The sequence below is a fragment of the Dipodomys ordii genome, unplaced genomic scaffold (genome assembly GCF_000151885.1).
Source record: "Dipodomys ordii isolate 6190 unplaced genomic scaffold, Dord_2.0 Scaffold105, whole genome shotgun sequence".
Taxonomy (NCBI): domain Eukaryota; kingdom Metazoa; phylum Chordata; class Mammalia; order Rodentia; family Heteromyidae; genus Dipodomys; species Dipodomys ordii.
Genome location: NW_012267321.1, coordinates 853,846 through 863,066, shown reverse-complemented (window position 1 = coordinate 863,066; position 9,221 = coordinate 853,846). Strand labels below are relative to the sequence as shown.

The 9,221-nt window shown below is 46.2% G+C and overlaps 1 protein-coding gene across 1 annotated transcript; it reads left to right on the top strand.

The window, feature by feature from the left end:
- The first annotated feature begins 789 nt into the window (after positions 1–789).
- On the top strand, positions 790–9,059 carry LOC105994149 (orphan sodium- and chloride-dependent neurotransmitter transporter NTT5-like). The gene is made up of 11 exons (XM_013027579.1): positions 790–1,207; positions 1,614–1,771; positions 1,950–2,076; positions 2,678–2,853; positions 3,052–3,162; positions 3,281–3,522; positions 5,310–5,496; positions 6,359–6,560; positions 6,657–6,816; positions 8,131–8,293; positions 8,481–9,059. Exons 1-11 carry the CDS (start codon positions 790–792, stop codon positions 8,721–8,723), a joined length of 2,187 nt encoding a protein of 728 aa, XP_012883033.1. The 3' UTR covers positions 8,724–9,059.
- The last annotated feature ends 162 nt before the right edge of the window (positions 9,060–9,221 follow it).

The window sequence follows — 9,221 nt, the reverse complement described above, 5'->3', positions numbered from 1 at the left end:
GTCCTCAGAAATTCTTTGAGCATGATTCTTGCATTAAATATTTCCTCTGTCCTTTGCATTAATTTTTACTTTATTTATTTTTGTCAGTTGTGAGGTTTGAACTCAGGGCCTGAGCGCTGTCCCTGAGCTCTTTTTGCTCAAAGTGAGCCCTCTCCTACTTTAAGCCACAGCCCCACCTTTAGTTTTCTGATGGTTAATTTGAGATTTTCCTGGCTGGCTTCAAACTGTGACTCTCAGATCTCAGCCTCCACAGTAGCTAGGATTACATGTATGAGCCACCAGTGCATAGCCTTACATTAAATATTTCTAAGAAGTCAAAGTCATGTAAAAGATGAGTGTGTAGTGTGTGTGTGTGTGTGTGTGTGTGTGTATGTCTGTCTGTGCCTGTGTCTGTGTTTGTGTGGTATCAGTTAGTAGAAGGGTAAAAATAACTGTAATCCTAGATACTTAGGAGGCTGAGATCTGAGGATCACAGTTTGAAGCCAGTTTGGGCAGGGAAGTCCAGGAGACTCTTATCTCCAATTAATCATCAAAATGTCAGAAGTGGAGGTGTGGCTGAAATGGTAGAGGCACTAGCCTTGAGCAAAAAAGCTCAGGAACAACATCTTGGCTGTAAATTCAAGCCCTAGGACCAGCATACATAATTTAAAAAGTCATTTAGAATTGTTATTTTGAAACTCAGTAAATCTATAACTCTAAAATCTGCACCTTCTAATTTTCTTTAGGTCTACTCAGGAGGATGAGAATTCACTTGTAGAAGCTGAAACTGATCTACAGAATCTGTTTGAGATGAGGCGAGAGTCTCAGGATTCAGATTATTTGATGGAAGAAACCTTATCGGCAGATTCAAAGCATTCTTATAGAATTCTTGGGATTTTGAAAGACAAGAGTTTAGGCCCCTGGGTTTCAGAGATTCAGCTTTCAGAGACCCGGGCTGCAAAGGCTCAGGCCTGGGAGACCCAGGCTTTTGAGGCTCAAGCCAGGGCCAACCAACCCAAGCGAAGTCTTCTAGAGGTGACAGCTGCCTCCGTCCCAAAACACAAACCCTTCAAGGAAGAAGAAGTAACAAGTAATAAACAAAATGATGTCTTCCTTAGCCGTCCTCTGTGGTCCAGCAAAGCTGAATACATCCTGGCCCAGCTGGGCTACTCTCTGAGGCCAGTCAATTTCTGGCGCTTTATCTTCTTGTGCCTTCACTCAGGAGGCTGTAAGTCAGGGGACTAGGAAGCATGGATCCATGGGAGGCTAGCAGGACAGAGGCCCATCCAGGCTTCAAAGTAACATCTGTGAAATATATTGATTCTGGAGATTTGGTACTCTGAGCATGATAGGAGCAAGGTGCCTGAACACCCAGGGTCAGCGGAGGGGTAGAGTTGCAGGTATCTGTTCCTGAGGATAATAGGACTGGAGGCCTATTCAAGGGTATGAGTGAGAACTAGTTATCTGGATCTTTCAGAAATTAGAGTCTAGGAGGGGAGACTGAGGGCTGTGAAAACAGATGACCTTGAGAGAGGTGACAGTTGGTGGAAACCTGCCTTCCTGGCTTGGTGAAGAAGTCTAGACACTTAAAAGGCCAGATGATTCTCAGAACCCCTCCTGAATTCTTTCCACAGGCAGCTTCTTCATTATCTACATCATCATGCTGTTCTTGGTTGGGATCCCACTTCTCTTCCTGGAGATGGCAGTTGGTCAGCAAATGAATCAGGATAGCCTAGATTTATGGAAGATCATTGGCCCCTGGTCTGGTGGTGTGGGGTATACCGCCTTTCTGGTAAGAAGCCCAGGCCTACTTTCCCACTCCCTCTTGTCTCAGCTCTCATTCTGGAATAGACCCTATGACCCCACTCCCATGGATCAAGTTCCTCAGTCCCTTGATCCTCTCTCTACTAGATCTCCTCCTTTTCCTGTCTGTAACTCTTAGTCCACAGCCCCCTCTCCCCGGTCCTTAGGTATGCTTCGTCACCAGCACTTACGTGAATGTGATCAATTCCTGGATCCTCTTCTATGTGAGTCATTCCTTCCAGGCCCATGTTCCATGGCAGAAATGTCCTTTACTGAAGAATTCCACTGTCTTTGGTGAGGAGGAAATTGCAGAGGAAGAGAAGGGGAAATGGAAATGTGGAAGGAAATTTGGAAGAGAAGAAAGGAGCAAGAGGGGACAAGGAAGATAAAGATAGAAAACTCAAGGGGAGGGCTGGGATGTAGCTCAGTGGCAAAGCACTTGCCTAGCAAGTGCAACGTCCTGGGTTCAATCCCCAGTACCAAAAAAGAAAAAGACAAAAAAATTATATATATATATGTATATATACAGTTAAAAAAAAAACACCAGTTGGTTGCTGGTGGCTCACGATTGTAATCCTAGCTACTCAGGAGGTTGAGTTCTGAGGATTGAGGTTCAAAGCCAGCCTGGGTGGGGAAGTCCACAAGACTCTCTCTTATCTCCAATTAACCACTAGAAAACTGGAAGTGGTGCTGTGGCTCACGTGGTAGCGTGCTTTCCTTGAGCTGAAGAGCTGAGGGACAGCACCCAGGCCCAGAGTTAAGCCCCAGACCAATAACAACAAAAAATAAATAAAAAAGAAAAGAAAAATTAATGGGAGGAGACAGAGGGAAAGAAATAAGAGACAAAAAAGGAGGGAGTGGTTAGCCTGTCATCTCTAAAGCCACTGTCCCCCAGATCCCGAGTGTGCACGGACATCTCCCTCTATGTACTACTGGTACCGGAAGATCTTAAAGGCCTCAAACACAATTGAAGATGGTGGGCTCCCAGCCTTGAGTCTGAGTATGCCTTACTTTCTGGCCTGGTGTCTTGTTTGTGCTTTCATGATCAACGGGCTAAAGTCCACTGGGAAGGTGAACCAATTTTTTTGATTTCTTGGCAGTCTCAGATGCTTTCTCCTATTCCTCATTTTGTTACATGTTTATCTTCAAGGTTTTTCTTCCACAAGTCTAACTCCTATTAACTTCCAACTCAGAATTTTTGGTCCTTGCTTACCATTGGTTGATTCTCCTGGCACATGGTTGTTGATATTAGCCTCCCTCTCAATCCAGGTACTGTATATCTTAGTGCCGCTTTCCTGTTTCATCATATTCTGTTTACTCATCCGGAGTCTCATGCTGGACGGGGCAATGTATGGCCTTCAGTATTTGCTGAAAATCAAGGTGATGCATATGTTCCTCAATCCCCATTATCACCTGTGTCTCCCTCCCACCTCTCCCCAGCAGGCTGTTATAATTACTCATCTCTGCATCCCTCCCATATTCGTCTTCTTCCTTTTAGACATCAACTATGTACAGCTTCACTACATGGTCCGCAGCAGGGTGTCAAGTTTTGTTTGATCTGGGCCTAGGATTTGGCCCCGTTATCTCCTTAGCTTCGCACATGCCTCGCTCCAACAACTGTCTCAGTGATGCCTTTCTCTTGGCTCTGGCCAAGATAGTCATCTTGTTGCTTATTACACCTTGCCTTTTTGCTATCCTGGGCTTCTGGGCAACATCCGTCACACATCGCTGCAGTGAGAGGTAAGGCCAGCTTCTTGGTCCACGGTCCCACCTCCAGGGAGCTTTAAAATGAGACCTTATTTCCAAAATAACCAAGGCAGAAAAATCCTAGCAAGTGGAAGGCCCTGTTTGCAATCCCTAGAAAGAAAAATTCTCTGTTTAGTAGTCCCTTTACCCCCACATTCAATGTAGTTTTGTTATTCACTTGAAAGCTGGATTCAGTTGTTTTGTTTTTGGGTTTTTATTTTTTTGGTCGGTCGTGGGGCTTGAACTCTGGGCTTGGGCGCTGTCCCTGCACTCTTCAGCTCAAGAGGAGAGCTCTACCACTTGAGCCACAGTGCCACTTCCGGTTTTCTAGTGGTTTATTGGAGATAAGAATCTCATGGACTTTCCTGCCCCGGCTGGCTTTGAATTGCAATCTTCAGATCTCAGCCTCCTGAATAGCTAGGATTACAGGCATGAGCCACTGGCACCCGGCTAGTTGTTTCGTTTGTATAACATTTTAAGATTTTCTCACATTTTTGTTTGGAAACAGTTGGCTTTCAAAAAACAAAATTATAAAATGGTACTCAGAAATATCACTCTACTGTTGGTTGGCTTAATTTTAATTTATTTCCGATGACAGTAGTAGTCTAGCTGTCTAACTGGCATTAGATTACTGACCAGCCCATATAATGGTGTTTATTTTGTTTTTTGGTTGTGGGGCTTGAACTCAGTGCCTGGGCACTGTCCCTGAGCTGCTTTCACTCAAGGCTAGCTCTCTACCACTTTGAGCCACAGTATCACTTCTGGTTTTCTGGTGGGGTTGGCTTTGAACCACAATCCTCAGATCTCAGCCTCCAGAGTAGCTAGGATTATAGGTATAAGCCACTGGCACCTAGGTATTGTTTGTTTTCTAAGACGTGATCTAGCTATACTTCCCCCCTCCCAAGTATGCACTTTATTCTTTTTTTTTTTTGGTCGGTTGCGGGGCTTGAGTTCTGGGCTTGGGCGCTGTCCCTCAGCTCTTCAGCTCAAGGCGAGCACTCTACTGCTTGCGCCACTTCTGGTTTTCTAGTGGCTTATTGGAGATAAGAGACTCATGACCTTCCTACTTGGGCTGGCTTTGAACCATGATCCTCAGATCTCAGTCTCCTGAGTAGCTAGGATGACAGGCATGAGCCACCGGCACCCGGCTGCACTTTATTCTTATCAGTAGAGTTTGGCAAGCTGTCTGTTTCAGTTCTCAGAGCAATGAGCTAGATTTTTAAAGACTTGTACAAATTAGCCACTGGTGATGGGCCAGGGTTGCAACTGGACATGACAGGGCCTGGCCTGGTAGCTAAACCTGGGCAAAGCACAGAACATGTCCCAGTTTGTGGTGGGAGATGAGGCTAAAGCAGTCAGCAAGGTTCATATCAACAAGTCAAAGAAGCAATTTCTTTCACATAGAACAGCTCCTTGGGGACATTACATATATCCTAGTCTAAGTAAACCATACTTCCAGAATCCTGGAATATGAGACTTAACGTTCACTTTTACCCACTGGTGTTAAAAAAGAAAGGGGCAGTGTGAGAGGGCGTACACACCTGTCATTCCAGCATTAGGGACACTGAGGCAGGAGGATCATGAGTTTGAGGTCAGTCTGTGCTACACAGTGAAGCCCAGAAGAAAAAAGAAAGGGAAGGAGGGGAGCAGTGAACAAGAGACCACACAATCTTCATAGCATTGTAGGTTTCATGTCAGCCACTTGTCTGGAAAACAGAAGAAAAGGGAGGACATCTCCTGGGAGCCACATGATTCTGTCTGATTCACCTCCTTATCCTCAGGAATACTGAGTCCATCATAAAGATGATCATCCAAGGAAACCTCCCTCCTGAGGCCCAGCCCCCTGCTGACATGGGAGAGGACCCCACTTTCATCTACAGCACCTGGCTCGAAGCACTTCCCGAGCACCTTCAGGTGCTGGTCCGCAGCAAGGTGCCTGAATGCAGCAAACGCAATCAGTTTTTAAAGGTCAGTAAACAACAGCTGAGGGCACACCAGGGAGAAAGTCCCAGAGAACCAGGTTGACCTGCAGCCCCCGTAGAAGGAATCGAGCTCACAAATGCCCTTTCGAGGATAATGCTAGGTGAATTTTTTTTTTTTAAATAGCCTCATTTGTGTGGTTGTGTGACTTTGAGTAGTTAGATGCTCTGTCACTGAGCCTTGCTTCTAGCTCGATTTTTCCATTGGTTATTTTTGAGATAAGATCTTACTTCCTGCCTGACTCTGTAATTGTGATCCTCCTCCTCCTCTTTCTTTTGCTTCCACCGTAGCTGGTAGCTGACAGGATAGATGTGTGCCAATATGCCCAGTTGCTTCTGTTGAGATGGAGCCTCCTGGACTTTTCTGCCCAGGCTGACCTGAAATCTTGATCCTCCCAATCTTAGCCTCCCAAGTAGCTAAGATCACAAGTGTGAGCCATCACACCTAATTTTAGTATCCTCCTTTTTATTCCTACATATTCATTGTGGTGGATTGGTTTTCTGCATCAGAGGCTGAGCTTGGAGATCTGATTTTCTTTTTTTCTTTCTTCTTTTTTTTTGTCGGTCTGGGCGTTGTCCCTCAGCTCTTCAGCTCAAGGTGAGCACTCTACCACTTGAGCCACAGCACCATTTCCGGTGTTCTGGTGGTTAATTGAAGATAAGAATCTTACAGACTTTCCTGCCAAGGCTCGATTTTGAACGGAGATCCTCAGATCTCAGCCTCCTGAGTAGGTGGGAAACAGGCATGAGCCATTGGTGCCCGGTAGGGGAGATCTGATTTTCTCAGTGAAAGGGCCTTGTTTTATTTTAACTGGAAGTCAGTTGAACTCCTGCCTTTTCTCTCCTTGCAGATTAAGGAGGGGACGCACTTTGTGATCCCAACACTGGTTGAAGTCACATCAACCCTTCCTGGATCTACCTTATGGTCTCTCCTCCTGTTCCTGATGATGCTGAGTGGGGGACTGAGCACCACCATGGGGTTCATGCATGGTCTCATTATTCCTCTGCAGGATACCTTCTCTTCTCTGAGGAAACAATCCAGGCCGCTCACAGGTACTCTCACCAGTGGCTCTGATACCACCTAACCCCTACCCCAACCCTTGTCACCACTGAGCTTGAAGCTCAGTGCAGACCTAATGTCTCCTCCAGTGGGCATATCTATGATCATGTTCCTGTGTGGCCTCTTCTTCATTCGACCTTCAGGCTCCTACTTCATCAGACTGCTGAATATCTACTGCACCATCTTCCCCGCTATCTTCATCCTCTTATGTGAAAACATTGCTGTAGCCTGGGCCTACGGGGCCAAGAGGTGACAGACTAGGCCCCAGTGTCCACAGAGCCTGGAGCTAGTGAGAAGGTTGCCCCTTCCTGGTGCTTGCCATGAATTTTTTTGTGTCGATTGTGGGGCTTGAACTCTGGTCCTAGGCGCTGTCCCTGAGCTCTTCAGTGCCACTTCTGCTTTTCTGGTGGATAATCAGAGATAAGAGTCTCACAGACTTTCCTGCTTGGGCTGGCTTTGAACCATGATCCTCAGTTCTCAGCCTCCTGAGTAGTTAGGATTATAGCTTGACCCACCAGCACCCAGCTTTGTCATTAAAGTTCAGGGCCTTCTCAGAAATCTTTTGTTGTTGTTTTTGTTTTTTGTTGTTGTTTTGTTGGTGTTGGTGGTGGTCATGGAGCTTAAACTAGGCCTGGGCGCTGTCAGCTCAAGGCAAGCTCTCTACCACTTGAGCCACAGCACCACTTCTGTTTTTTCTGGTGGTTTATTAGAGATAAGAGTCTCACGGACTTTCCTGCCCAGGCTTTGAACTGAGATCCTCAGATCTCAGCCTCCTGAATAGCTAGGATTACAGGCATGAGCCACTGGCACCCGGCTCAGAAATCTTTTGTTCATGTTCTATAGAACGTTATTTTTGAGTTCTTCACACAAGCCAGCCACTATTTTAACTACCAGGAATACTGTGTTGAGATAAAAAAGAATCACCCCTGACCTCAGGGAGCTTGTGTTCTAGTGTGTTGATAACCCATAACCAAATTGACCAAAAAAGAAAGAAAATTATATAGGAGAGCCTAGAAGAAGCAAGGAGGTCAGAGGAGCTGGAATAGAATGTTAGGAGATGAGGCCAGACCATGAGGACTTTGTAAGCCTTTTTTAGGCAGAAGGAGAGAAAGCATTGGCATGTTTTGAGTAGGGAATAATATGATCCCATTTACCAAAACAAAATGTAAACAAAAGGCCTGGGACTATAGCTCAGGTGGCAGCTCCTTCGGGGCTGGGTTCAAACCCCAGGAACAACAAAGAAAGAAAAGAGACCTTAGCATAGATATTCTCTTTCACATATTCAGGGGATGGTGGGAAGGGACACACAGAAGATGTTGGAACAGTAGAAGGGATGCATGAAATATGTTTTGATCCAGAAGATTTGTCTAGGGAGGAGAAGATGAAACTTGAAATAAGCCAGGGGATTAGAGGTGTGGTAGAATACTGGAAAGATGCTCAAGTTGGGCTGTTTCTGCTCCCACAGAGTGGTGAGGCCAGACTAGACTCCCTACCCCTTGCAGGTTCAATCCTCCCACTGACTTCCCTTGCCCTCAACTCCCCCATCCCACCCTCTGTCCACAGGTTCATTGAGGAATTGAAAATCCTGTGGAGCAACCCTGTCTCCCACGTGTTTGTTTGCCTGTGGCGCTTTGTGAATCCAGTTGTGCTGGTAGCCCTGTTAGTGGCCATCCTGATTCATCTCTCTATGAAGCCCCTCATCTATGTGGCCTGGAACTCAGAAAATGTGAGCCTCCCTCCCTCCCTTCCTCCCCACCCCTAAGCCCTGGGGCTCACAGACCTTTCAGCCCCCTCTTGATTTAATGACCAGGTCATTTCATTCTTGGTTCCCTTCACACCATTCCTCTCTCCATTTCTTCCTTTTCTCCTGAGAGCATTCATAGACTCTAAACTCCTTTCCCATCTCTCCACAGTCAACTCAGATCCTTCGCCTGTACCCACCATGGGGACTGGTCTTGGTGGCTTTTTCTCTTATCATTTTACTCTTCCCCATTCCTGTGTACTTTGTATACTGCCTGGCCTACAGGATTCCCTTCAAGTCCAAGAGCCGGATCAGCTCTATAACATCCTTCAAATCCCTAACCCTAAGAGATCAGAAAAGGTCCAATAACAAGTCCTCAGAGGAGGAAATTCTACAGGCGATAAAAGAACAATGATCAACCTATCGTCTGACTTCCTCACTTCATTTGGCCTGACATCATGACATATTCTTTAAAATAAATAAAAACTTAACAGGCAACTCGCTAGCTTGGAACTGTTGATGGCCCTGGATCCAGAACCACTTTCATCCCCCAAGGTAGGGGGCTTGCTTAAGGAAAATCACGAGGCCTGGCTTGCAGCCATCTTCTTAGGCCCTGTCATTTCTGTTTGTCACTGTCATCGTGTCTTTCCCATCCCCTTCCTATGCTACTGGCTTTCCCCTACCAAACCTGCTGCTTCCGCTGCGCTGGCCTCCTGGAATGGGGCCAGCAGAGTCATGCTGTCGGTCAATAAATCTGCCTGTTGCAACCCCAAGCACTGAGTGAGGTTTCGTTTTGTTCTGTTTTGCACAGCTGTCCTAGGTATCCTGTCTTCCCTCACAGAGTTTCCGTTCCTTCTAGAGCCAAATCGTTTAGGATAGTGGTGTCAACGCCGACGACAGAAGGACGTGAATG

Excerpts from the sequence above, each read along its gene's own strand:
- LOC105994149 (XM_013027579.1), top strand. The coding sequence starts at position 790 with ATGAGGCGAGAGTCTCAGGATTCAGATTATTTGATGGAAGAAACCTTA. Across the intron at positions 2,854-3,051 it reads GGCTAAAGTCCACTGGGAAG|GTACTGTATATCTTAGTGCC; the intron begins GTGAACCAATTT and ends CTCTCAATCCAG. Across the intron at positions 6,817-8,130 it reads TGGGCCTACGGGGCCAAGAG|GTTCATTGAGGAATTGAAAA; the intron begins GTGACAGACTAG and ends CTCTGTCCACAG.